The 26,982-nt window shown below is 54.4% G+C and overlaps 8 protein-coding genes across 8 annotated transcripts; 4 read left to right on the forward strand and 4 right to left on the reverse strand.

Moving 5' to 3' along the window:
* Window positions 1-70: 70 nt before the first annotated feature.
* MYCTH_2296504 (uncharacterized protein) lies at window positions 71-1,414 on the reverse strand. Its single transcript, XM_003659398.1, has 2 exons — window positions 451-1,414; window positions 71-335 (listed from the first exon to the last, which is right to left on the reverse strand). Exons 1-2 carry the CDS (start codon window positions 1,217-1,219, stop codon window positions 85-87), a joined length of 1,020 nt encoding a protein of 339 aa, XP_003659446.1. The 5' UTR covers window positions 1,220-1,414; the 3' UTR covers window positions 71-84.
* A 6,124-nt stretch (window positions 1,415-7,538) lies between these two features.
* On the forward strand, window positions 7,539-10,008 carry MYCTH_2296508 (uncharacterized protein). Its single transcript, XM_003659399.1, has 2 exons — window positions 7,539-8,121; window positions 8,174-10,008. The coding sequence occupies exons 1-2, from the start codon at window positions 7,796-7,798 to the stop codon at window positions 9,423-9,425; spliced, it is 1,578 nt and encodes a 525-aa protein (XP_003659447.1). The 5' UTR covers window positions 7,539-7,795; the 3' UTR covers window positions 9,426-10,008.
* Window positions 10,009-10,591: 583 nt separating this feature from the next.
* On the reverse strand, window positions 10,592-13,777 carry MYCTH_42822 (uncharacterized protein; the record flags this gene model as incomplete). The annotated part of the gene is made up of 1 exon (XM_003659400.1): window positions 10,592-13,777. One exon carries the CDS (start codon window positions 13,775-13,777, stop codon window positions 10,592-10,594), a length of 3,186 nt encoding a protein of 1,061 aa, XP_003659448.1.
* A 1,102-nt stretch (window positions 13,778-14,879) lies between these two features.
* Window positions 14,880-16,838, forward strand: MYCTH_2296513 (uncharacterized protein). The gene is made up of 4 exons (XM_003659401.1): window positions 14,880-15,590; window positions 15,654-15,840; window positions 15,906-16,398; window positions 16,453-16,838. Exons 1-4 carry the CDS (start codon window positions 15,305-15,307, stop codon window positions 16,654-16,656), a joined length of 1,170 nt encoding a protein of 389 aa, XP_003659449.1. The 5' UTR covers window positions 14,880-15,304; the 3' UTR covers window positions 16,657-16,838.
* Window positions 16,839-16,880: 42 nt separating this feature from the next.
* Window positions 16,881-19,475, reverse strand: MYCTH_2123079 (uncharacterized protein; the record flags this gene model as incomplete). Its single annotated transcript, XM_003659402.1, has 6 exons — window positions 16,881-17,255; window positions 17,337-17,642; window positions 17,723-17,789; window positions 17,887-17,984; window positions 18,562-19,283; window positions 19,364-19,475. The coding sequence occupies 6 exons, from the start codon at window positions 19,473-19,475 to the stop codon at window positions 16,881-16,883; spliced, it is 1,680 nt and encodes a 559-aa protein (XP_003659450.1).
* A 697-nt stretch (window positions 19,476-20,172) lies between these two features.
* Window positions 20,173-20,741, forward strand: MYCTH_2054138 (uncharacterized protein; the record flags this gene model as incomplete). The annotated part of the gene is made up of 3 exons (XM_003659403.1): window positions 20,173-20,299; window positions 20,369-20,593; window positions 20,653-20,741. Coding segments are annotated over 3 exons (441 nt in total), but the record flags the coding sequence as incomplete, so codon positions are not given.
* A 131-nt stretch (window positions 20,742-20,872) lies between these two features.
* On the reverse strand, window positions 20,873-24,053 carry MYCTH_2049620 (uncharacterized protein; the record flags this gene model as incomplete). Its single annotated transcript, XM_003659404.1, has 3 exons — window positions 20,873-21,673; window positions 21,728-23,333; window positions 23,476-24,053. The coding sequence occupies 3 exons, from the start codon at window positions 24,051-24,053 to the stop codon at window positions 20,873-20,875; spliced, it is 2,985 nt and encodes a 994-aa protein (XP_003659452.1).
* Window positions 24,054-24,335: 282 nt separating this feature from the next.
* Window positions 24,336-26,469, forward strand: MYCTH_2296525 (uncharacterized protein). The gene is made up of 3 exons (XM_003659405.1): window positions 24,336-24,770; window positions 24,844-24,926; window positions 24,996-26,469. Exons 1-3 carry the CDS (start codon window positions 24,560-24,562, stop codon window positions 26,433-26,435), a joined length of 1,734 nt encoding a protein of 577 aa, XP_003659453.1. The 5' UTR covers window positions 24,336-24,559; the 3' UTR covers window positions 26,436-26,469.
* The last annotated feature ends 513 nt before the right edge of the window (window positions 26,470-26,982 follow it).

A 26,982-nucleotide genomic window follows, 5' to 3' on the forward strand; every position in this document is an offset into this window, starting at 1 on the left:
TTGGGTGTCACGATTTTGCCGGGCGAACGCCGAGGGCCGGTGACAGCTCTCGGTGACCAGAAGGGGTATATAAACTGTTGGCATCTATAGAATACTGAACGGGCTTCTCTTCATCTCTGGGCTGCGAGGGCTCATGGGAAGGGCAAACAAGTCTTCCTCGTTCGCATCGTCTCCTTCACAAACCTTGGCCGGGGGTGCCGGTGCCACTCCGGCCCCCACGACAGCATCTAGTGAGGCGACTCCGCCTTGGCCCAAGCCTGGGGCCGTCGAGACGCTCGTAGCCGGCGGCGAAAGCGATGTGATTGAAGGCGGCGCTCGAGGGGCGCTCTTTGCCACTATCGGAATCCCGAGTTAGCGACAGGCTTGCGCCGTCGTCCTAGGTCCAAGTGCATCAACAGAGCGGGCGGGACGGGGAATACAAAAAAAAAGAGGGACCGCGCATTAACATACCTTGGCTAGCAGCGGCCAGTTCCGCCGGGCTCGTAGCGAGCTTGAGCCCTTTAAGCTTCTCCCCCAGCCTTCCGCCTACCGGGCTCCTCGGGCTTGCTGGGACGGCGGAGCTTTGCGGAAGGTGAAGCTTCGTCGGTTGCGGCATGTCCGGGTCAGGTACAAGCCCAAAATGGTCGATAATCCATTGCCGCTCCTGGATGGCCATCTCAAGCCCCACGCTCTCGCCATTCGTCCTCATCTCCGCCGCAATCTCGGCCTGTAGCTCCGCCAGACGCCTCTTGGCCCATATCGTATGCAGCACGCCGCGCCGGCCGGCATCTTGCTGGCTCGTCAGCTCGGCCGGAAAGATGGCGGGCATCGGCTTGGTGCGCAGGATGTTGCCGGTTCCGTCAGTGGCGGTCGTGCTCTTTCCTCGGCGTTTAATCTCGACGAGCGGCGGGATCGGGGCACCGGGAGGGAGGAGGAAGTACACGCGGCGCAGATTGCTGTCGGCTTCCGGGTCAACATCTCGAACCGGTAGCACCGCTCCCTTGCCCTCCCACGTCACTTCCCAATCGCTGCTTTCGCCCGTTTGGTCTGCGCTGCCGTCTACTTCGGGAGCCGTGTCCTCCCATTCGACCATAAGAATCTTAGTTCCCTCATTGCGCTTGTCGGTTTCAAACTCGAAGCGCGAGCGAGCCAGGCAGGAAGATGGGGAGGTTGGAGTCTCGATCACGTCCAGATGCTCGGGCTGCTCGGGCACAGGCGACTGCTTGCCGGAAACAGCCATGGCGTACCGGGGGAGGAATTAATGGACCCGAACTCTAAGCGGCAGCGCCAGCAACGAGAGAGAGCGGTGACAGGCTGGGCTGCCTTTGCCGGGAACCTTCCAAATTCCCTCTCAGTTTGATTTTCCTTCTCTTCCCCCCTTCCTTGTTTGCCCTATCTGTCACGGCTGGCGCCAAAGCAAGGGAGTCGAGTGGATTAGTGCAAGAGTCAGCTGCCGTCTCTCACCACTGGATCTGTCTTAAGCCACAGGTTGTGCGTGGCGTATGGGCGCGCAAGGACCCGTGGTCTTCGGGATTTGGGGCCGGGCACCGAGCTATGCTGGTGATCGTGTCGGACGATGTAAGATAGGGTGAGCACGCGGCCTTGCCGCCTCTCGCAGACGAGACAGCGCTCTATGAGAGATGGCCGTCGTCGAAGCGGCAGAAGTCCAGGTGCCAGGTCAAATATGACACGCAGCACTGGCCCAGGCCGGCTGAAACGACGATCGAAACGGCAAGGGTGCGAAAAGATTCTCGTAATTCCGATCCAGGAAAAAAATAAATACGACACAGAAACCAATCTTCGAGGGATCGGGGTCGATGGAAGTGTTTTGAGAACCGATGCCCGTTGACTCGATAGATCAATTTGGTTGGTTTGTCACAAAAGGAGTTGGTCAAGAAGCGTTGAAGAAATGGTGAACGGTCCCGAACAACCCCGCGAAGATTGAGGTCGCCCCGGGGTCTTTTCCAGCTTCCCGTCCTTCCCCACACGGGCCAGCCACTATGTGCCTACCTACCTTATGTGTGTACATTCACTAAGATAATATCGTTGCCTACCTTCCTTAGTGTAGGCACGACCAGTTCCTGGGAGTCAAGCATTGCCATTCGAGAGCATGGACTAGTAAACCACGAGCTCTGGCGCCCGTGACTGGCGCGCAGGAGCAGGGAACGAACCCTACACTGTACACTACGACAGAGGCATGGGCGGTGCGGAAATGGGAACTAACTCACTGACTATCCAATGCATCGCACCGATTGGGAACGTTCGAGGAGGGACTGTCTTGGCTCCTGATGCAGCACGCGCCGCCGATGCGATCGGCGCTTTCGGCAACCTTCCACAGACCTGGCACGGGCTTCTGCCACTATGTTTGATGGATTTTGCTGCGCCTGCAAGCAGCAGCGAGCGGCAAGCCATACGAGAGTCGTCATCGCCGTGACAATCCAGCACATAATGGGAGGGAAGTTAGTTCTATCATCGTCGAGAAGTTGAGGTGACTTGCGCAAACGTCCATTCGTACCTTAGGGACTCGGTGAACTAAGTAAGCGGGGATTCAGGCCCCAATGAGGGGCATCCTGCTCCCCTGACCACCAGTAAGCTACTATTTCTTTCTACAAATATAGGTAGGTACCCACCCGGCCAGTATAAATTATCAGTATACGGAGTATGTGTGTACGGATTACATATGTATGTACAGTGGGGTCAGAAAAGTGTTTGCCCACCCACTTTTTCCACCCTCCAACTTCAAAGATATACAGAACACGCAAAACAGGGCCAAACTGCCACCAAATTGATATTACAACTACGGCTATTTCAGTACTTGATTAGGCCACCTTGTGATTGAGCCAAAAGATCTATCCTTTTCCCTATACCTATAGTCAAATTGACCAGGAATTCAATAGGTATTTGGCTTCAGACTTCCTACAGTACTGTAGCCATCTAAGCTACCGTCTTAATCTAATGCCGCCTTCCAGAGATTCTTATCTTTATCTAGTGCCAGATATTTTCAATTGGACTAAGGTCTAGGCTCTATAGTGGCCACTAGAGTAGCCGAAACTTGGCGAACCTTGGTAGCCCTCTTCAACAGTTGAACAAACCTCCTGTGGTGATATATTACCCTATCCTCTTGTAATTATGCCCCGGGGCCATATATTGACCTTATCTTGTTATAAAAAGAAAGGAAGTATAGTATAAAGATCTGGTCGGTATATTCGAGTCGGTTTAACTAGGTACCCTAGTATAAGTAATTTAAGGGTATCTATTTGATTAGTTCTTATATACTATAGAAGGTACTAGACAGCTCGGTCATCTAACTTACAAGGTCTTCCAGATCTGGGCTTTGATTGGAACGGCTTGTCGGCTCCATTGGTAAGGTTGCGTTTAACTTTTGACATAGTATAGTTGATAGTCTGTTTCGATAAGCTGGCACGGGCTGTACTTTCAATCTAGCTAAATGGAGGCCGTAAATTAGGGATCTTTAGGATTCTGTAAGTTCCTGGCGAGTAGTCTTTAGTCTGGGAGCCATTTTATAGTATTGAAGAGGAGGTTGAAGATGGAAAAGTCGGCGTAGCCGTCGTTGAAGTTGAAGAGGGGTAGTGATTTGGAAGTGGATTACCAGGGTTGAAGTGGGCAAACACTTTTCTGACCCCACTGTACGTACGGACTACATACGCAGGATTTCGTACCCTACCAGAGACTAGCGTAATAGAACAGCCCCTGCCCCGGTGCCAAAAATAGGACATGGCCAAGAGTGCCTTTGGCGTCTTCGCGTTTTTTTCCTTAGCGCTCGTGGCTGACGGATACCTACGCAGTAGTAGTGAGTATTCAACAATGACCTGGGGGGTTATGGCTCAATCATGATCGGACAGTTCTGTCTGCATTCAACTTGGGAAATGACGTTGGGATCATAGAAGGTACAGTTTTCCGGCACGAAAGCATAGGCCCTACGGATTACTCCGTACATTCTGAGCTCTGCCCCCTTTATCGGAACGAGCATGGAGCATCGCCCAACTCAGCTACCAACTCTGTTCGGCACACCGATAGATAATCCGTATTTCGCACATACCTACCTGAGAAGCGTCTGCGACACAAACCCCCCCTTCTTTTCACACCCTTTCCGCGAGTCGTCTATGGATGTCTTCCCCAGTCATGGCCATGGCGTATGTACAGCCCTCGACACCCGCTCCAGATTTCACAGCGTCTGCTACCTCTAGCCAGGGACTGCCAGGTCGAAGCGAAACAAGGTGTGGCCCACCAAGCCTGCTACACTCAACTGGCAACTGCGCGGTGGCTTTTTGTCTTGTAAGGTCCAACTGGCGGAGGCGTGTAAGTCACTTCGACAATCTCTCTTCTGGGCTGGCTAGCCAAGTTCGCGTCACGCTCATGACGGTCCTGCGAAGAAGACGTATCCTCGGGATCCCTTTACCGCGTCGCCAATGAAATAGCAAGCAACCATCCATGCACTGCTAATCGGTTGGTATTTCCTTTGCGGGGCAAGATAGGTATCGGGGCTGTCAGCGGCAATTTCTTTGTGCTCATGAAACTGGCTGCAGGGTGGAAATTGTCCTGGTCTCGGATCCTCTAGCCTTGATAGCAAGGCATGCCATCACTTTCATTCCGCGCTGCATCCAGCAGGCAGGAAACGACAGTCGCTGTACTCTCGTAAGCCGTACTGTCGTTCAGTATCGGACAGTGTTGTTCGGAAAGGTTCTTCGTATCCAGCACTTTACGCCTAGTAAACCGAAGCTGGACGATCGGGCTTTCTTCGAACCGAGGGTCGAACTCGAGGACACTTGGCTTGGCTGCTCGTTCGGGAGCCTGCCGCGCGGTCAATGAGAATGTCTTTTTCCTGTTGCCCAGGAACCTTGCGATAGGTATCGTGCTATCCCTTCGACGAGATAGTCGGATGTGACTAGAACAATTGGAAGGTCCGGCGGCCTTCCCGCGAGCCGACATCATGTTGGTCAACCGAACGGTGTGTTGGCATCCTAAGATCGTCTCACATTTCGATCGAATAAAGAGGTTACAGGTGTGATTTGGACTTGTACGGTAGTGAATGAACCCGACATGACAAAGATTGGCACGGAGTCGGCTCGGGAAGTGCCCGTTTTTGAACGATGCCGCAGCCGTCAGGCGGCCGAGTCTGGTCGGAAGATGAAGATCCGGTGGTACCGAGCGCCAAGCTGCTCGTTCTTATGTCGGTGGGTAGCTTACACTGCGAAGTGCGGAGGAATCCGTACGTACAGTAGTTAAAGTACGGAGGTACGGAGAACGACGGCTCCGCCCAATCACTCGGTTGCCCAGAAGGGAAGGGAGCAGAAAACGGCAGCAGAAAAGCCGCAAACAGCTCAGGTCGCCGTGACTTCCCCCAGTTAGGCACGGGCGGCTAAATTGCGGCTCAAAACGGTACCGTTACGAAGGACCTTCCGCGCGTTTCGCTGAAAGCGGCCCGATAGGAGGAGGATGGCTTTACCGTTAAGAGGGACCTTCCATCTTGCCCCGTGACTTTGATTGACTCGTTAGATTCAAATGGTTGGGCTCTTGTCTCCGTCCCAGCACGACCGGGCAAACGACACCATGCCGCTGCTCCTACATCCCAGCATCTGTCGCAATATGGATTTCAGATCGTTCGGGGCCGTACTAGCCACGGGTTTCGTACATGCCAATGGGAAGTTATTAAGGTGCACTGTAAGGGTTACGGAAGACACGTTGTCCCTCGAGTGGTGTAGTGGACCTGTTTGCTGGCGTGCCACCACCTGCAATCTCCACATGGCGCGGCTGCATCTCCCGTCACTCGAACCGATGGTTCGCTCGTTCCAGACAGAGCAGCAAAGATCGGCACGCCACAACGAACAGGAATGCTGTCTGCTTCAAGTGCACTCGGATGACCGACGGAGAAGGACGGGACAACGGGCCTGGAAGGAAAGTGGCCATTAGCAAATGTGAATCAGACCAAAGGCATTGCTTTTTTGGAGGGACGCGGGTACGAGACAGGAGAGATTGCACCGTCATTGCGTCGCGCTCGGCCCGCTGCTTCTGCTAAGTAGCATCATTTTCGTGATAATCATCGCCGTGCAGAGCGAAACAGAACGCCCGCCCGCGGCGGGTCGCGACATCGGTCGCAAGCCGACCTTACGGCGGCGGCGGCGGCTTTCGAACGTACTACGGTGTATGTATCAGAGTATAGCGAGCTCCCGTGTAGCAGTGTGCCACCCTCCCTTGGGCACTGCAAACGGCTCTGCACTTCGTTAAAGGTTGGATGGTGGGAACGTCCGCCATATTCGGCGATTTTGGATCCTTGCTATTGGCCACGGCTAAATTGCGACGTGCCCCTCAAGCCTGCAGCCAAGCCAGCCTGCACGGGGTTGTGAAACTCACGGTCGGTAGGAGCTGTTAAGGGAACCTCTTGCTCGCCGCGATGGAAGGCGGCCTCTCGCGCAGCAAATCTGGACCGAGGAAGGCCCGATCTATCTGCGCTCAACTTGGGGCGAGTCTTCCTCTGATGCTCGACTGCCCGCCCCCATACCCCCGCATAAGTGGGAAACAGGGCACTGAACAGGCCCGATTGGGACACGCTCCATGAAACGGTCTCTGCGCCTTAGTGTATGAGTGGTTCAGGGACCCCTGGACAGAAAACCCTGTCTGGTTTGCGTGAGCGAAGAGATAGCAGGGTACAAGGCGCCCTCCGCAATTTACCCCACAAACGCTAGGTACTCGGTTCGCAGGCCGTCGGGCGCGGGCGCCCTGCTGGGCTCGCTCCTGGGTGGCTCTGGGTGGCCCGGCTCCAAAGTCTCTCCACTATTACGCCGGCCAAACCGCCGGGGCCCATCGCAGGCCATCGCACATTCGAACCGTCTGCTGCGGGAGAACCGCTGCCAACTTCACACGTTTTCCACGGTTCGGCTCCATCCCGACCCTCCTGGCACCTACAGCGCTACTCTCGGGTCCTCTACTAGTTCCCCGGTGAAGCATTGATTTTTGGGCCGCATTCAGAGCTTCTTGTTAATTTCGGGCATTGTGGTGCGACTGGAGTCCACTCTCGCCTCTTTCTCCAGGTTGTGCTCGTGCGTGCCCGGTTCCCTTGCCCACACAACTCCCCACTCTTCCAAAACGGGGTCGCCCATCGCAGTCCTCCGCGCCGATCCGTCTCGACCTTCTGTCATTGCCGTGCTCACGACAGGTCCTTCCTCCGACATCGTGTTTTCACGGCTCTCGATCTCGACCGAGCCCAAGGCGCCGTTCCGCAGATCTCGGTACCGCAGCTCTCGCCGCGCCGTCCCCGATTCGTTTGTCTTGCCGACGACCATCTGTCTCCGTCCTTCTATCGCTTCTGGGCCAGGACGACAATCCGCCCGGCCGCGATTTGCGAACCCGCCCCGCCGCCCGCTAGCCCACTGCAGTCGCTCGTTATCGCCGTGCTCTTCCCCAGACGGGTGTTCCACGCTTGGCCATCCATTTTAAACGCGCCAGCGGGAGAGGCGGGTTTGTGCATCACGTCTCGCTCTCCCTTTCCTTTGGCCAAGCCCTGCCGGCAACTCCTGGTGCTGTTTGCCCGAGCTTCCTCCTCCCTGCCGCCGCCGACCGGTCCAGCGTACCGCGTCCTGTTTCAGCCCATCGTCGCAAGGAAAATGCTCCCACCATGATTGAGCTCCAGACATCGTTTGCTACGAAGAAGAATTCGACCCTGCACTTCTCGGCGGCCCATTCACGGTAGAGCTCGGCGAGACCTTCTGCGCACATCCGTATGCTCCTTGTTGCCCTTCGGGGTGTCCACTTCGGCTCTGGCTAAACGGCTGCTTTTGCCGACCCAAAGCCAGCGACCATGGAGCCTCTACACATGACGGAGTTCGGTTCCGACCGATACCTCCAGAAGTTCAATCAGTCACAGGCGAATTCCGCTCCATCGACATCTTCCGTCCCCAATCTTCCTCAGTCCCAGTTCATCTTGCCTCTTCGCGGGTCAAGCCTGTCCGAAGCCGAGGCGGCAGCAAACAAGGCCGGCGATCAGAAACGCGCAGAGAAAAGAAGTTTTTCGTTTCTCAGGAATAAATTCCATGTCAAGAGTCCAGCGGCTGCCGCTACCGCAGGCAGCGCCGAGCATCAGGAGCAACGGCCTCCGTCGACGCACTCCGCGACTGGCCGGAAAAGGTGAGTGCTAGTTCATTCTTGGGCGCCTGCTCAGACTGACCCTGTTTTCCAGTGTCCCTTTCGATCAGCTTTTCGTTTCCCTCCCGAACGAGTTGCAAATTGAGATTATTGCGTCGCTCCCGCTCTCGGACGTGTTAAATCTGCGGTTAGCATCAAGATCCCTCCATGCCCTTGTATCACTGAACGAGACCCCGATCACTCGTTATCACCTCGAGCACCATGTCCCGGCATATGCCAAGCGCCTTTACCCGCCCCCCGAGGGGACACCTCTGAACCTTCATTACCTATGCGGCCTCTGGCATCGGTTACACGTCGCTGCGAAGTTGTCGTACCTAATCTGCGAGTGGGTGACGAAAGAAATGTTCTTTCGGAATACGGAGGAGAAGAGGCGGCAATTTGCACCGCAGACAGAACGGATGCGACGTCGCTTGATACCGATGGTCTTCACTGTTTTTCATTTCTTTGAAACATACCGAAAGCTGCACCTCAAGTACATTGTCGAGAACGGGTACGGGTTGCACAAAACACCTTATACGGTCAACCCTATCGAGGCCGAAATCCTCAAGATGTACGACGATCGAACTCTCTTTCAAGTGCACGAAGTCTTCCCGCTGGTGATGGCGTCCTTCGACAGGCGTCTAAGGCCGCCTTCTTATGTCGGCAGGGTGGAGCGGTCTCTGAGGGGTTATCTCAGGGAAAAGCCGCCCGAGGAGGTGCATGTGGCCATTTTGTGTCTTGGAGGCTTGCGGGTGGTAGAGAGGATATGGGAGGTCAAGGGCTACAACGCAAGAAGGGCTGCTGTTGACGCCTGGTATGCCTCCATCACCAAGGACATTGCCGAATCCTCGGAATCGAAAAAGCGCCGAGGAGTGCTGGGTCTCAAGCGCAAAAAGTCGTCGGCTGCTTTGGCCAAAATAGGCACGAACGACAATGGCACTGATTCACGAGTCTCAACCATCGCCGGCAACGCCAAAGGGAAACAGCCGGAAAGTCTGGTGTTTTGTACCAGTATGTCAGCCGGCATGCCAATGGGGCCCCTGACCAAGGAGGAGTATAGGTTGCTTCTGCCCGACCTTCCCAGACTGCGAAAGATCTGGTCGGAAACGGCGGAGGCAATGATCCTTGACCGCAAGATCGTCTCACGGCCGGCCGATATCCGACGAAGCAGTGCCCAGATATTTACCGACCTTATCAGCGAAAACATAGTTGAGGACGAGGATCAGTGGCTCTACGGCACAACTGCCTCTGATTCGGTACGGCCGAATCTTGATGCGATCGAGGAGGACCCCTTGGAGTATCCCTGAGTCATCATTACATTGTCGTTCATATCATCTTGGCACCCGGCTGTCTGGAGCGCGATGTTTGCATCCGTCGCATTCTTTCCACTCCCGACCCGTCAATCACCATCTTTTCCTGGATTTTGTGTTTCGGCTTTATCGCGAGACCATGACTGTTGGTCGATAACCGAACTCCACCTTTCAAACGTCGAATCCGAATTCCTTCGCAAACTAAAAGGCATTTACAGGCGTTACGGCTTTTTTTATTTCTTTTTCTTTTGCTTCTCAGATGTGCGAATACTCGGGCCAGAGATCAGCATCGCTAGCCAGGTGTATTAGGATCAGCTATCGTTTCTCTCTCCTTGGTTGTATTCTACCGGACCATGCGGCCGGGAGACGGTCTACTTTTGTTCTGGTTGTCCTCTCATAGCGAGTGTACTGACATGTTTCGTCGCTTTGTCTCTCCTTTGTTTGCCTGGCTCTGGAGGCATGGTATTTTAAGGATAGGTCATGGAAAGGAGGGGTGAAGGGTAGCCGGGTCGGAAATGAATGGGGCGTGGTACGGGGAGCAGCTTCTTGAGGGCCTGTTTCTCAGAAAGGGTAGCTAGAGGACGCTGATAGATAACCAGAATACAATCGGGTCAGTCCCTCGTTTTCGGCCCTGGGCATGGATCGCTTTTCCTGTTCTTCACGGATCTGCCTCTTGAAAAGCACGAGTCACGTCCACACTTACCGCGCGTCCAAGGCTGTCGAGAGCTGAGTGCAGTTGCTCATTCCATGAGAAACTTCTATGGTTTGCCATGCGTAGTCAAGTGGTCCAGGCAGCTGATAGCCTTCTCTCCTGTCGGCATGTTCCAACAGAGCCCGGCAAAAGTAACACACGGGACCGATTGAATGTACAGTACCTTTAAACGCAACACCATTCGAGATCCAGGCTGGGTTGGCCCGCACTTCAGCAATCCAAGAGCACAGGTAAAAGGTTGGAGAACGAATGCAAACTAACCAAAGGCGAATGAAAATGAAAAAAGAAAAAAGGGAAGTCGGAAACATTGTTGAAACATGATCACCAGTCCCAGACCTAACGAACTTTGCACCATATGACCCGTTTCCATCCTTTTATACTACCAGAGACGCCCCAACCTTTATAATGCCGCATGAACATGATCATGATCGTGACGTGCCTCCTGTTGTTTTCATCTCCGCCCAACTCCATAATAGCGTTCGTTGCTTCCCAGACCCGAAGTATCAAAAGAAGAGAGACCAGTGGCGGCAAAAGCAGAACCAGGATTGGAAGACGCCCGCACACTTGCTGTGCTGATGCCATAACTTGGGTTGTTCAATCCCATTGTCCCCTGCTGTCCAGTCGTGTCCAAGTGACCGGCATCAAACAAACCCCAGTCAGAAGAAGCATTTCCCGCGAACCCTTGCGTATTTGTCAAGTCCTGCACACTCTGCGGAGCTGGCTGGCCTGTACTTGCAGACCGGTGCTGCATTCCAGCACTGGCTGCACCGAATGGCGGTGATTGCTGTGGCAAGCCATGCGTACTTGCGGAACGAAACGTGGTGGTAGTACCAGCCTGACCTCGTTGATCATACGAAGGATTGGCCAAATTTGAAGTCGAACTACGGTAAGTACCATTAGCCGCGCCGAAATTGTTGCTCATTGGTGTGCCGAACTGTGGTGACGGATGAGTGGTGTACGACGCTGTACCCGCTGAAGTAGCAGTCGCTATATGAGGCCGATAGCGCGGTTGTGAACTGAGGCTTTGTTGCCCGCCTAGATACTGATGCTGACTACCTGTATATGGCAGCTGATTCGAAGTACACTGCGGCTGTTGTTGTTGTTGCTGCTGCTGCTGCTGCTGGTGTGATGTGTTTGCCGAATGATGAGAGGCCGAGGAGAGTTTTCTGTTTTGTGCGTGCTGTTGCCCTCCCAGAAGCTGATGTGGTTGCTGCTGCTGCGAATGTTGGTGCGTTTGATCACTCTGTGCGGAGACATAGCTATGCTGTTTCTGTTGGCGGTGTTGATGTTGCTGTTGGAGCTGGTGCTGGAGCTGCGAATTCGAAACGTTGTACTGGTTATATTGCCCCTGGGCTGCTCGCGCCTGCTGGTGTGAGACCAAGGGGGTGCTGTGTGCTTGACCTTTGGCTGGCTGAGGCTGTGAACTTAGCGGCCGATTATGACCCCCAGAGTCGCCCAGTTGATGCTGTGGTTGCTGGCCAGGCTTTCGTTGATGTGGCTGTGACAAAAGAGTGGTCATCGCCTGTGCCTGGTCCGCAGCGCCGTCCGACGCCAGTGACCGCTGCTCGATATCGACCTGTTGCCCGAACTGCGCCTGAAGCTGCGCCTCCAGACTCTCCATCGTAGGCGACTGCAACGCAAATTGGCCTTGACGGGCAGCCTGCATCGAAGCCGTAGCGTGATCTCCACTCAAGGTGGGAATCGACGCTGTCCCGGAGTTGCCTGCGATGACCTCTCTGGAAGCTTGCTCGGAGCTCGGATCCGGGACTGATTCGGAGAGACGAGGTTCACCCCGAGAGGAAGCAGTAACCCGACCGCTAACATGTGCAGCGGCCTCGTTCCCTTTCCCTGACGGCGGCCTGGCGTCTTTCCCTTTCCGTTGACGTTTCGGTGGAGGTTCGGGGGCCGCTGCTGGAAGTTGTGGTCCCTCATTATTTAATAATGGAGGTGTTGCATGCCCATTCAGGCTCGGCATGGAGGCATAGTTGCTGCTCTCGATCACGGGAAGCCCAGGAGCGGCCGTGTTCCCGTCCCCTCGGCTCTTCCTCTTTTGTCCCGGGCTTCTGGACGTCTTAGCCTGGGTTTGACTAGCCGTAAGAAGCGGCGAGAGTGTCAGGTTCTGAGTGTCTGGAGCTTGGTTTGCCCGCAGTACCTGATGCCCAGGTGCTTGGACTTGCAAAGCGGGAGCTGGGTTTCTCTGTTCAAGGTCACCCTCCCCCCTCTGTCGGTCCGGTGCTGTCACAGGTGGGCTTATTTGACCTTGGTCTTGCCCTTGTTGGTTGGATGGAGGACCACTCGCTAGACCGGTCCTTTTTTTAATGGACACTGGTGAACTCGAGTTCACCGCTGTGAACGATTGTGGCCCTGCTGAACCTGAGGGAACCTGGGCCGCTCGATCCAGTTGAGGTGCCTGAGAAGCCTGTGTAGTGAAACCGAATCCTTGGGCGAGCAAAGTTTCCGCCTGCGGTGTCGCCCCAAGGTTTGTCGTGCTATTCGCAGAGAGGCTTTTGGGCCGATTCTTTGACCCTTTTGGACGACCCCTTTTCCTGGTGGTCGGAGTACCTCCAGTTGCCACGCCGCCAACGACGGATGTTTCCGGCAATGCGGTCCTAGCCGCGCCGGAGGTCTGGGTAGGTGTCATAGGGCCGACATTCAAACGCGAATCGCGAAGCTGAGACTGCGGATTAGCAGCCTGCGCGAGGAGCATCACATTGGCATCGACTTCATCGGCGCCCTCCGCACCGCTGTCATTGATGTCGGCCCAGCTCTCATCTGCAACCCCGGAAGTCTGAGCTTGGTCCCCAGATGTTGAAGGTTTAGGTCCCTTTTTGACACCTTTATCCTTTCGTGCCTTGGTAGCCTTGCTGCCCTTTGGCCGACCGCGCTTGCGCTTCACCGGTGGCGGGTTATCGAGTTGTAAAGTGGGATCCAATGTCTGTTGACTATAATCGCCTCCCAGTTTGGGGAATATCTCTGCAATCCAGCCAACAAACAGGCTACCAGGGCCGTTCGCTTCTGCGCTTTCCGGAAAGCCGCCGGCTTCCGGGGGTGGTGCTCCGGGAATTCCCCCAAAGAAAGCCAACGCCTTGCATATCTGATCAACGACTAGCACAGGATGCAAGCTCCGTAGCAAAGTCAGCAAGCGTGCCTGCTCTGATTTGGTCTCCTCAGGGCCCAGGGGGGTGCGACGCTGAACCCGCACGGGTGCTGGCGGAGCTGTTTGTGCAGGAACGAAGGGTTTGGCCACCGGTTCGTCTGGAAGATGGACGAACCGGCTTCTGCGGAGGGAGACATAGCCGTCCTCGAATGCACGCTTGGCGGCCAACTCGGTGCTCTCGCTTGTCCGCTTCGCCTCAGCATCACGGTCCATAGCCTCTGTCCTTCCCGCCACCTCTATCTGCATGACGCCAAAGTTACCCTTGGAGCCGTCGGTTTTCCCTTTGAGCTTGCTGGGAACGGGGTTGCGGATTCGGCCATCTCGGTGCGGCCCGTTCAGCGAGTCTTGAAGGTTTGGCTCGAATGGAGGTACGGTTCCGGAGCTAGCGACGGGCACGAGGGCGGCCGCTGATGCTGAAGTACCCCCTGAGACATGCGCAGGCGCCGAGGCCTGGTTAGGTAACGAAGAGGTGGACGGCATTGGTTGTTCTCCAGGGGCAGCTGTGGAGAGGATTGTTGTAAGAGAACTTATGTGGCAATGCTAGGGTCGGCTATCAGCGACATGCTCCCTACACAGAACGAGGGCCGTTTCACGGTTCACCTGCAATCGATATGGTTGTTCGTCCGGCGCTGCTATAACGGCCACGGCTTCGGCGCGGTATCGCTTGTGGACGACTTGTTTGTTTGCTTAGCCCTCTAGGAGCCGATCGCTGCGTCGCGGCAGGCTTGCGATCAGGATGCAAACCCCATGTTCGAGAAACGCTGGAGCAGAAAGTTCAGCGGAGTACTGAAGTGTCGATCGACAGCAAAACGCTTTGATGAACAAAAGTGGGAAACGAGTGTCGCGCGGGACTCCACTCACGGAGTGAGGGATGTTGTACCACAGAAGAGCTCCCTCGAGGCAATCGGTTGACCAGAAGAGGCCGTAACTGCAGTTCGAGTATGCACTCGCCACAGGTAGAACTCAGTCGACTTTGGTCGCAGGTACAATGTAGAAAACATGAGACTCCGTCGCGAGAGGAGGTTGGATTCCTCGTGCAGTGAAACTCCGCTCGTTCACAAACACGCGCAACGCGGGGATGGAGGCGGTGACGCAGCCGCGTCACGCGAAGTTAGACCAGCTGTCTTGAGGCAAGCCGTATAGTCGAGAGTATTCAGCATATCGATTTGCGGTAGTGAAGTTACTAGTGTCGTTAGGGCATGTTGCTGCTGGAACTCTGATTATCATCAGTTAAGGGCCACGGAATCGGGCAAGGCGTCACCAGGTGAATTGCTGGCGCATATTGGCGTGGGATTGTCAGAGAGTTGCGGCAAGGTACTCGCTTCCAAAACCCTGGTCAAGTACCTTCTGTTACGTCTCGTACGAGGTGAACGGGCTGGTGCCGAGCGAGGACAAGTACGGAACGTAAGATACTTGAGTTCTGACAGAGAAAGTTACCGTAAGGTAAGCGCTAGGTTACCATGCGTAAGGTATTGGACGTATCGGCCTTCTGGACGGAGGTACGTCCGTATTCGGGCGGGTATCCGTAATGTAATGATAATCCAAGCCAGCCATATCTGTATTGGTATTGTTGGCTGGAGACGCAGCTTCCTTGACGGAACCCAGCCCACCTGCCCCACCTGCACCCATCAGGTCAAACACCAACAAGCAACAGCCCGTCTCCTTTTGTCGGGTACTTCCCATTCTGTGTCCATTGCCCGACACCGTTTCTCTGGTCAGAGCTGTCTTGTAGTCTCTCTTGCGCGCAAGCTTCTCCCTCCACCTTTCGATCCAAGACGCGGGTGGCACCAGCCATATCAGACGCAGCCTGCGACTTCAGCAGTGGCCGGCATAGTCGCGGTCCCATTGGAGCCGTTCCGGTCGCATCGCCAACGTCAACAAGTTGTTGCTGACTGTGTACTGCCGCGAGGCTGTATATCCAACTATTTGGAGACTGGAATCGAACATATTTCGCGCGCCCGGACACCAGAGCACCAACGGCATCGAAGTGTGCCACGAGATCCCATCATGCAGTCGACCCAATACCTCCTTGTTTCTCTACCTCTCCGGATCTTTGACGATGACCCACTGGCAACCTTAACCGCAACAGTCGGGCGAGACAATGGCGAGACGTTGCCGTTTTCGATACCCTCGTTCAAGATTGGGACCCTTGATGCTCTCGTCCAACATGCAGACGAGCTCGCGAAGCTCAACGCTACTTGCGAAGCCGCCGTGGCCAAGGTGGCAGACTCGCTCAAAGGGATCCTTGATGGGGATGAAGACAAGACCGCACAGCAAAAGATGGTAAACGATAGTAAGCCTCTTTCTAGATTCAGTGGCTTGTTCACCGATCATGTTTCTAACTAACTTGCCACAGAGCCCACGGATCATTATCTACGCAACTTCCAGTGGAATAGACTCAGGTACCGAGCCGATCGGCCGCTTGGAGAGTTAATTGATAATCTGCAAAAGGAACTGCAAAACATCGACAATGATGTCAAAGCCAAGTTCAACCAATACAGCGGAATCAAAACCACACTTGCGACGTTGCAACGAAAGCAAACGTATGCTCGCAGAATCCCGCGTTTACTGATTCGATACCTAGAGGCGCTAACAAGTCGTATAACAGAGGGAATCTAGCAACCAAGTCACTGACGCCGATTGTCGATCCAAGCTTGCTGGTGCAGGACTCGGAGTACCTGGAGACGCACCTCATCGCGGTGCCGACAAATGCGCGAAAAGATTTTATCCGCAGTTACGAGACTCTCGCTCCTATGGTGGTGCCACGATCATCGATCCAAGTTGCCCAGGACGACGAATTCACGCTTTTTGCAGTCACGACCTTCAAAAAGACCAGTGCTGAATTCCTGCAGAAGTGTCGGGAACAGAAGTGGACACCTCGGCAGTACAAGTATGTCGAGGGAGGCAAGGAAGAGGAACAGCGCGAGCTCGACCGAGTCGCCCGGGAGGAGAAGAAGGTCTGGGGAGAAGCACTGAGGCTTGCCCGGACCGGGTGGAGCGAGACAGTGATGATTCTAGCGCACGTTATGACGTTACGTGTGTTCGTTGAGACCGTTTTGAGATATGGCCTGCCGTTGGAGTTTGTTTGCGTGCTTATCAAGGTAAGCGTTTTCAAGCCATCCATACTCCAGGTTCGTCGCTGACGCTAGTAACAGACAACCCCAAAACATGCAAAGAAGGTGAAGGCAGCGCTGGACTCTGCCTACTCATACCTTGGCGGGAATGCTTTTGGGAGGGATAAGAAGGGACGAGTCACTAAGGACGATGCATCGTTGACCTCCGAGATGGCCGCTGTCGGATTGGGCACTGAAGGAAGTGAGTATACGGCATATGTGTACTATGAGATTGACCTCCCATAAAAGTGCCCACCCTAAACGGGGGGGATGCACCGGGAAAACCCCGTAGACAATGACGTTGAACCGTGGGCCGTCGGGAGGAAATGGCGTCGATATGTTTTCGGTGCTCTGGCGCAAACCCATTCCCGGCAGGCGGTAGACAGATTCCGTGCCTTCCCGCCACTACCTCGCAGCTTCCAAGACCAAGACCCTCGTAATGAATAATCAAGCTAAGCTATAAGCGGCCCCTACCTAGTCTCCCGAGTCTGGGTAATCAAGCCCTTCTCTGCTAAATAATCGACGATCTTGCGCACACACTCTTCGACGCTCAACAGATCAGTCCGAATTGTAATTTCGGGGGCCTCGGGCGCCTCGTAGGGGGCGGAGATGCCCGTGAAGTCCTTGATCTCGCCCGCTCGCGCCTTCTTGTACAGTCCCTTGGGGTCCCGCTTCTCAGCTACTTCCAGAGGAACGTCGACAAAAACCTCAATGAAGGGCAGGGGTTCGTCGCCCGGATGGGAAACCTTCGCATGCAAGTCCCGCGCAATCTGTCGATCTGCGCGGTATGGCGAGATGAAGGATGTCAACGCGATCGTAGAAGAGTCGGCAAACAGCTTCGCGACCTGCTCAGTCCAGATCCGGACAGGTTAGCTGGCGGGAATGTGGAATGAAGGGCGGGGTGAAAGGAGACGTGGTGACTCTACCTCAGCAATACGGCGTATGTTCTCATTGCGGTCCTTTTCCGAGAATCCTAGGTCCTTGTTCAGTCCAAAGCGCACGTTGTCTCCGTCGAGCCGGTAGGCGGCCAGGCCGATATGGAGCAGGTGCTGCTCAAGAGCGGTTGCGACAGTCGATTTGCCCGACGCCGATAGGCCCGTGAACCACACGGTAAAGCCACGCTGCCCGCGCAGCTGGTTCCGCTCCTGCCGCGTGAGCGACGGGTGCCATGTGATATTGCTTTGCGGCTGTTCAGTGACATTCCAACCCAGGTTTCGGTGGTACGACGCTGGCTACCAAACAGAAACCCGCATGGTAGCGGGGCGTGCCGCATCTCGGGACGACCCGGCAGCATCTTAGGGTAGGGACTCACGTAGCCATTGTCTCTGGGACGGACGCCCGAGTCAAGCAAGCTTCTCCGGGGCTTTTTGCCGTCCACGCTGTTTTCTCTTTAATTATTTGCGCCGTAGGGGTAGAGAGGAGTGCCGGTTGCCGTTGACAAAGAGAAAACACACACGGCGAACCCGTCCGGCATACTATGTACCGACTTCTCTCGTCGCGGCCTCGAACTGGTGGGGGTGATAGTGGGGCAGTACCGATTGCGGCCCCGAAATCCGCTCGTCGCCGCCGCAGCCCTGAGCGATTTCGAGACATGATGACTGGACCTGCCTCCGATCCGGCGCGGAGCAAAGTCTGGAAAACCCCGCTTAATGCCCAGCTGCGGGTGTCCAATAGCTAGGCCAAGTTCTATTGTGCTCAACAGCATTTCAGCTCGACCCCCTTCAACTCCGCATTAGAACCAATCATGTACCATCCTCTAAAACATGGTGAAGAACAAGGTCCGACGAGCCACCTTGGTACTTTTTCAGTCAACCTTCCCGTGCTATCATGATTAGGCCAGCGCATTGAATCACAGAAGCCTCATCCGTCGCAGCTTTAATGTCGACTCGTCTCTCTACTCTGGCCTTCCCTCCCCATCATCGTCTCGCAGTGTTTACCTTTGCTAGCGACGCCAGCTGAACGGAGGAGGTCGTGGAAGAGTTAATTACAAGACCAGCTGGTCACATGCAGGCTGTACGATATGTTTCCGAGTCTAGTTCACTGGATACACCTTTGCCATCATCTGGAAGGGCATCTCCGTCAGCGAAACCCATGCTTCTCAAGAAAGGTTGGGCGGATGGCTGTGTGGTTGGGGATGAGCAGGGTACGCACCGACGCCTGTTTGGGCGAGACGTAAAGTGCGCTAGCCGTCGCCAGAACGGTTGGTTGTTGGTTTTCATCTTCCGGTAGGGTCTCGATCTGACCCTCGACCCATGCTTTCCTACCCTCTACCTTGATAGTTGTCGCCCGAAGCACAAGGTACTGATCAGCCATGGCGGGGGCCTTATAGTTGATCTCGAGCTTGGCCGTCATACCCACATTGTAGGGTAAGACGGGAAAGCAACACCTTGCCAGTCCCTCGTCCAGCATGGTAGCCAAGAATCCCCCGTGGATCACGCCCATGTGGCCGCAGAGATCCGTTCCCACGTGGGCGATCTGCACGTATCTCCTCCCCTCTCTATCTGTCCAGCTAAATGGCGGCGTGACCATCTTGCCCGGCCCAATAAGAGTGCCCCCGGTCAGGTTATGCTTGCGCCATGACGCCGGTATCTTCATGTGAGGGCGCGACTCGATCAAGTTCGGGTCCGCCCGAAGCGCCGCCGTAAGTGGGTGCGAGTTAATATAGTCCTCCTTGGCCTTCGCCTCGTCGTCCTGCGGAAGAAATGATTCCAGTGCGTCGGCATCGCTTGGAGGGGACAGGACTTCGACTGCCGACTTGTAGGCTGGTGCCGCTGCCATGGCAAAGCCGAGCGTGGTAAAGAGGAGGACGCGACCGGTAATCGATGCAGCACGGCGTATCAAGGGGGTTGTGGTGGCCGTGGGAGAGGATGCACCTGGTTCAAAGGAGCGAGTGTAAGAATCCTAACCAAGCGCAGCACGGGGCGGAGGGTGTGGAGGGTGCAGCCAAGTTTACCAGCAGCAGTCGCGATGAACCGGGAGAAGGATGCCCGAGTGAGGCGATTGGGGGTCCGTAACGGGAGAGCCCAAGTCCAGCGGCTCGCGCTCGAAGGTAGTCTTGAAGACATACTGGAGGCCGGCCCCCGAACCAGGCAGTTCGCGGGTCTATATAGAAAACGGGACGACGCCGGTTCTCGCGCTGTGGGTGGATGTGCTCGCGAGCGATGCCGGCAGCCGAGGAAGCGGATCCACCAATTCTCTGGCCCCAGTCGACAGGACATCCACCGGGCACCAGGATGCCAATGACCGGGGGTTCAACAACGCCTCGGCATCGCGCCATGCCATCAAGCTACCTGGGGCTCGAGGAAACAAAAACTCGCATAGCTCTGGCCTGCTGTGTCTGGGCACAGAAGTGCTAATGCCACTCCCGTGTGCTGCATATCGGTCACGCTGGCACCCCTTGCACTAATGACTTGCGGCTGAGCCTGTGACGCAATACATAGACCTGCACCGCATAGCCAAGTCTCCTGTCAGCACTCTGGTCTCTCACCTCCATCCAAGCAAGCATTCGACGATATAACTTCCACATTCCGTCAGGAGTATTGGTACCCTATCCCCAAAAGGAGAAAATAATATGTTCATTTCTTTTTGGCTTGGATAACTCCCAACCCGAGGACCGTGAAAGAACCGTCTATATCCTTATGGTATGTGGGTGTGCGAAATGCAGTACTGTCATCCTTATGTCCCTAGCACAAAACGCGCCGGCTCGCCTCTACGTCTAATTACCCTCTGCACCTGGCTGATAGAGACGTGCCACACTGCCTGCAGGCGACAGTGAGCACCGTACAGCTTAGTCAACCCCATAAACCGGGGGAGGAGTCCATCAGAGTCTTCGAGCAAATCCAGCATGAACTCAAGAGATCCCTTGTACGCATCCGTCATGAATACAGAAGTGAGTTGCCACCACATCATAGTCGGTCGAGAAATGTTACTTATTCTATGAACGCCCGGATTGAACTAGAGCACGAACCAGAGTGCTTTGCTGCTGCAGAGCACCTGAGTGATGCGCAGCTGACCGCTTTCGGGCCGGACGACCTCGATGAAGTCCGCATCGCCGTTTCAGCATATGGACTTCACGTCTTTGGCAAGGTGCGCATTCCGGCTTTGCCCGACGAGGGCCCAGCATATGTTCACTTTCGAGCCTTCACTGGCGGCCCTGATGACAGGGCGACCCTGCACAGCATTCGTATGTCCTTGTCCAACCCCATCACAGGGGAGTTTTGACTGACAGAGCTCCGCTTTTAGACACCGAAGAACGAGAAGGGGGTGATGGAGGCCACGCATACCGCGCAATCTTCACAAAGGATGATAGCCTGGATTGGTTCGACAGCTAAGGCGGGCAGAACCTCGCAAGTCGGTGTGGTTTTGCGGTAGCCACATTTCCAATAGTCCTAACCAGTAAATAGGGTCGGTTGAACCGCTAATATAATAGCGTCTTGTTCCGCTCCGATTTGACAGCGTCCTCCTAGTCATCCAGATCATCCTCCGCAGCCAGCACATCCGCGTAGTCATCAGCCGATGCAAAGGTGGGGAGGCTCCGCATCTCCTTTCTGCTGAGTCTGCCCCTACGGCCCCGGCGAGGTGATGCCGTCGCAGGTTTGTCTTCAGCCTGGCCCTCAGCCTCGTCCTCGCTTACGCCCGTCCCATCGCTTTCCTCGGAATCATCAAAGATACCCTCAAAGCCACCGTCGTCCTCGGAGCCTGACATCTTGTCGTCAGCACTGAAACCGTCAGGTTCCATGTCATTGCCCGAGTAATCGTATTCCTCCATGTCCACGTCCGAGTCTTCCTCAACGTCAACACCCTCAATTTCCGGGTGAGAATTGACCAGTGCATCCCATATCTCCTCCTCTTCCGCGGCCTCGCTGTCCGACGCAACCTGATCGTTGGTTGCCGTCTTCTTGACGCGGGAGGTTTCTGCAGGTTTGCCAACGCGGGAAAAGTACTCGTGGAAGAAGACATCTTCGGCCGAAACTTGGTCGGGCTTGAGACTCCAAAAAGAAGAAGAATTGACAGCCGGCTGCTGTCTGGCGCTAGCTTTGGTAGACGTCACGATGTGCGACGTGCTGCCCGAAGCAAGGATAGGCTGCATGATGGAGCCTCCACGTTTGGATTCTTCCGTCTTGGGATTGCGGTAGACGAATTTGTCCAGGAAATGCATCAGCGTATGGTTGGCGAGGTCTGGTCTAGGCAAGGCTTTGTCCCGCGTCACCAAGTTTCCGGCAAACATGCAGACAGAGGGATGGTAATGATGGAGGAACGGCACCTGACATCTGGTCAGTAAACGATATTCCCTACCCACTCAATATCAGCTACTTACCAGCTCCCAGAGGCAGCTTCGGTGTGCGTTGCTGTGTTCCGGATTCCGTTTCCGGCCGTCGTAGGCAGCGACAAGCTGACTGGTGGTTCCAGTCTGGGTCTCGGAAATGGCCCCTTCATGATCCTCTTTCTCGGGAACATCTCGGTAAAACTCCTCTCCATCTTCTTCATTGTCTTCGGGGTCATCCAGCAGAGTGTGCAGGTCTGGGAAGGTAGATTGTAACTCAGCAATCAGAAACATGGCGCCACAAGTAAAAGATGGTTGATGCAGGCTCAACACCTGAATCAACCTCTTGACGAACGCCTTGACCCGACGGACGTCAACATCATTCTTCAGAGCTCGGAACAGAAGGTTGAGGTATAGCGCATGCTTAGACGAAGTGGTGAGTCTCGGGTCTAGAAGAGATTCATACAAGGTCCGGTAAAACCTGTCAACGGCGAGTTGCTTCGAGATCGCGAGCTGTTGGATGAGCATCAGTGCTTGAACGCTAGTGTTGAAGTTGGATGAGTGAGTGATCCTGAAAAGCGTGTCGAGGTGCTTCTCCAGTGTCGAGTCTTCGGTGTTGGCAAAAGGAATCGCCCGATTGACACCTGTCAGCAGAGCTGAGACAAGCTTTTGTGCTGTTTCCTGCCCGTTCCCTGGCGCTGGCGTGCCGGGCGACGCCTTCTTCTTCGACATTTTCTTAGAGCGACCCGTTCTTTCATCACGACCTTCGACACCTAGATTGCCCAAGGCACCGGTCTTCAGGAGAGAGAGAAAGTTGTCAAAGTAGATGCGTAATAGCATCTCGGCCACAGACGGTTCCTTTGTGCTCAGGATTGTCTGATTCAGAGTGTTGATGGCTGTGTACTTGGTCCGTAAGCTCTGCCCAGGCTTCAGCAGCAGTTCCTGTTCAACAGTGCCGATGACTATCGCTTTCATCCCCGGGTGTATGTTGAGGAGCTGCAAGAGGAGATATGAGGCCCGAGAAGCAATTTTTCGCTCTCGGTCACCGAGTTTATTCACCAACAGCCGCAGTAGGTTGGCTTCCTGTTCTGGCTTGTTCTTGAGTAGACCGAAGACAAAGTCGAGTGCTCTTGACCTAGAATACTCGATCTCGTCGGAACACCAGACCTCCAGAAGCTGAATAATGCGAAAATAGGCAGCTTTAAGCCAGTCCTCATACGCCCACATCATTAAGTGAGCAGCCGTCACGTTCCCAGGGAGCTTCTGTCCTTCCGTCCATGTGAGACCGTTATGCTGGTCCAGAGCTCCAAGTAATGCAGGTTGGGCGTTGAACGGGTAAAGTCGGCGGTCATTAGGAAGCAGCATTCCGTTACCTAACAGATCGACGAGGGCTCCCAAAGCAGCTATCGCCTGACCGCGACTCTTCTTCCCAGCGAGAGTTACCAAGCTCTCGAACGCCTTTCGATTGTGCAATGGCGACTCTTGAACCGAAAGCGTCAAGGCCGAGACTTTGTCGGACAGTGTTCCGGACGACATAATTGTAGACATGAACTTCTGTGATGGGCTGGATGCTCGTTCTGCGAGATATTCGGACGAATCCTTTTCCAGCAACCTTTCCGCGTAGGCCTTCAGGTTCGAAATCGACGCCGAGTGTTGTTTACTGCTGTCCAAACGCGTCGGAGACAATCCGTCCATGGGCAGCCCATGCCAATCAGGACGAGGTTCGAATATCTGGCTCGTGTCAGACAAGAATTCTAGTTCCAGCTGCAATGAACACACTGCAAAGCCGCTTACTGACCAACTTCCCAAGCTGTTTTTCTTTCCGAGCTTCCTGTGGTTGAGGCAGGGTGTCGTCCCTTTCCTCGTGTTCATCGTATACGTCGTCATCCTCGGAGCTTTCTGCTGTGACATCCGAGGAATCGTCGGTCTCCGGGTCCTCTTTGTCGTGGAACTTGCTGAAGCCCAGGCTGGAGGCAAACTTGGCGAGCTCATCCCTCAAAGAGTTGTCGATGGTGGATTCTGACGAACCCTTGGAACGAGGTGCTTCGCTACCTTCGTCGTCAGAATCAACGTTGGCAACCAACTCCAGGTCGTCTTCATTCCCACCAAGCGCCAAGATCTCGTCGAGGAGAGTAGACGCTTGCTTGCTGTTCCGGCCACGGCCAGTTTCTTTCTGTGAGTTGTGCTTTTCATGGAGGGTATGACGTCTTTTTGGGTCGTGTTCGTCATCATTATCGCGCTGTCGTTTTCTCTTGGGCGGGCGCTCCTTCTTAGAGTCGGCAAGATTTTGGTTGATTTTGCTCGTCAACTCGGCAAGTGCAGTCTCGTCAAAGCTCGGCTTGACCGACTTCTTTTTTTGTTTTGTCCGCTTTACGCCCATGGTGACCGTCATGTACGGCCGTTGCCTGCTCTGAAGGGAAACCACGACCTGTCGAATATACAGCGCGGCGCCTACTTTATAAACGTTCGACAGGAATGCCCTAGCCTGCAGACGAAGTGGGAAAAAAAATAAAGTTGCGAAGCCTGCACGCATCGAGGGCCCGCTCTTCCCTGACTGGTCATCCCAGAAGACGGGCTCCACTGTAGCCAATTGAAAAACTGGGACGGTTTGACAGGGATGGACAAGTACTTCGCCTTGAGAGAAGCCACCGCGTTTCCAGACGTAAACAATTGAAGGTTCTACTCCAGTGCTTGGACTTCAACGAGGAGCCAGGCCGCGCAGCTCTCGGTCTACATTCGCGCTGCGACAGGAAGCACAAAAAAGCAAGAAAAGGGAACTAGAAAGAAAGCCCAGCCGCCAAGTCTCTGCTTTGCACACCGGCCTGCTAGCGAACTTCGTTGAAAGCACCTGCGAAACCTCTCAGCCGAAGCATCAGCGCCTGAGATATGGTCCCCCCAGCGGTGGCCCGCCTTTCGAGGGCGTGGTTCCCGAGCGGCGGAATTGCCGCTTCTGCGTCCGAAGATGCCCACTCAAAGCTGGTCCGGGCTGGCTTCCTACGCCAGTCGAATGCCGGCATGTTCCACATGCTCCCATTGGGGCGCCGGGTGCAAGATAAAGTCGAGAGCCTGATTGCCAGCCACATGGAGCAATCACTAGGTAAGTCTTCGGCGTTCTGCAATGGTTGCAGCGGACACGCCCCGCTTACGCGTCTTAATCCCATGGCCGACAGCGGCGTCTAGAGTCTCCCTGTCCTCGATATCAGCCGAGTCACTATGGGAGAAAAGCGGTCGCCTGGACAAGGTCGCATCAGAGGTTCGTACTCGGTCCGGCACGCCATTGCCTGACGTGCTCTGCAGGTGCTAACATCAGCTGTACCCATAGCTCTTCAGATTTTCTGATCGCAGGGATATAGCCTACCTCCTCGCCCCAACGCACGAGGAGGAGATCACATCCCTGGTAGCTCGCTCGGTTCGGTCGTATAAGGAGCTCCCTCTGCGGTTGTATCAGATCACACGCAAATACCGGGATGAGTTTCGCCCACGCCACGGCCTCCTCCGTGGACGAGAATTCGTCATGAAGGACCTATACACTTTCGACAACACCGTTGAGTTAGCCCTTGAAACGTATCACAAGGTTCGTTCCGTCTACAGCCAGTTTTTTTCGGACATGAAGCTGCCTGTTCTGGCGGCCAAAGCCAGTTCTGGCGATATGGGAGGTGACCTGAGTCACGAGTATCACCTCCCCACGCCGCTCGGTGAAGATCACGTCATCAGTTGCAACAACTGCGACTACGTGGTAAACGAGGAAATAGCCGATGCAGCTGTTTCTAGCGAGGTCGCCGCGGACAGCTCGTTTGAAACCTGGCGAGGCATCACCAAGGACAGAACTAAACTCGTGAACGTTTGGTACCCCAGGTGGATCCAACTACCCGGCGGCGGAGAGCTGCGGGAGATGACGTATCGAGACATCAACATGTCCGCGGTGAAATCCGTCGTGCCGGACCTCGACACGGCAGTAGAAGATGCCCTGCCTTTCTGGTCGGCCGCCATTGCCCCTCAGACGAGAACGGCTACTGAGGTAATCAACGTCATTGACAGTCGTCTCCCATCGTCGCTGGCCGATGGCCTGAGTGGCCCTTCACCCACTATTTCAAGCTGGCCGGCAACACTGAGTCCTCCATCAATGCCGCTGCCTGTTTCTTCCTGTCGTGGGGTGCGCAGCGGCAGCGGCAGCGTCTCGCTTAACATTTTGCGCGTCCGTACCGGCGATAGGTGTCCTCAGTGTTCATCCGGGAGCCTAAAGGTGGAAAGAGCAATGGAGCTAGGTCACGCTTTTTTCCTCGGCACGAGATACTCGGAGCCATTGGGAGCCATGACAACCATGCCCCCTGCTGGACAACCTTCGCCTATGCAGATGGGGTGTTTCGGAATCGGTATTTCTCGTGTGATGGGCGCGGCTGCCGAATACCTGGCCGACAGAACGGGTTTAAATTGGCCATTAGCCATAGCGCCGTATTCATGCGTCGTGATACCGGGCAAAGACGCAAGCGACAGTGATGCCACGCAAGTGTATCACCAGATAAATGGACTTTCCGGTTCCGCTAGGCGTTTTTTGGACCCCGTGCTTGACGACCGCCAAAAACCTCTGCCATGGAAGCTTACTGATGCAGACCTTATTGGGTTTCCGGTGATTGTAGTACTCGGGAGGGAGTGGGAAAGGGCTAAGAGAGTCGAGGTACAGTGCCGAAGGCTAGGAGTGAAACAAATCGTTGACGTCACCGACTTAGCAGTTATTATAGAAAAGCTACATATGACATTATAAACAATATAGGGAAGACTTATTTAAAAAAACCATTATATATACTTTATATATCATTTAACTAAGCTTATTAATATATTTATAGTACATTAAAGGCAGGACAGAGGTTTTTATCCGGCCTATTAGGCACGGTTTCCTTTATATATAACTAGAGAGGCTCTAGTATACTTATTAGCATAGCAGTATGGGATTAATAATAATAATAATAATATATTTATAGTATATTTAGGTAATTTAAATTTAAAGTAACTATTTATAATTTATTAATAATTAAAAGATAAAGCTTTCTTATAACTTCTAATAGTAAATAAAAAGGGTATATTATTATTATTATTATTATTATTATTATTATTATTATTAGTCCTATACCATTATGCTAATAAGCATACCAGAGCCTCTCTAATTATATATAAAGGAAACCATGCCTAATAGGCCAGATAAAAACCTCTATCCTGCCTCTAACGCCTAATCTAGAGTACTAATACACTATAAAGAAAAGGAGAAGTGGCTAGAATAGCCCTATAGAGGCCTTCCCTCCCGGTCTAGCCTC

Source organism: Thermothelomyces thermophilus, chromosome 1, assembly GCF_000226095.1.
Source record: "Thermothelomyces thermophilus ATCC 42464 chromosome 1, complete sequence".
NCBI lineage: Eukaryota > Fungi > Ascomycota > Sordariomycetes > Sordariales > Chaetomiaceae > Thermothelomyces > Thermothelomyces thermophilus.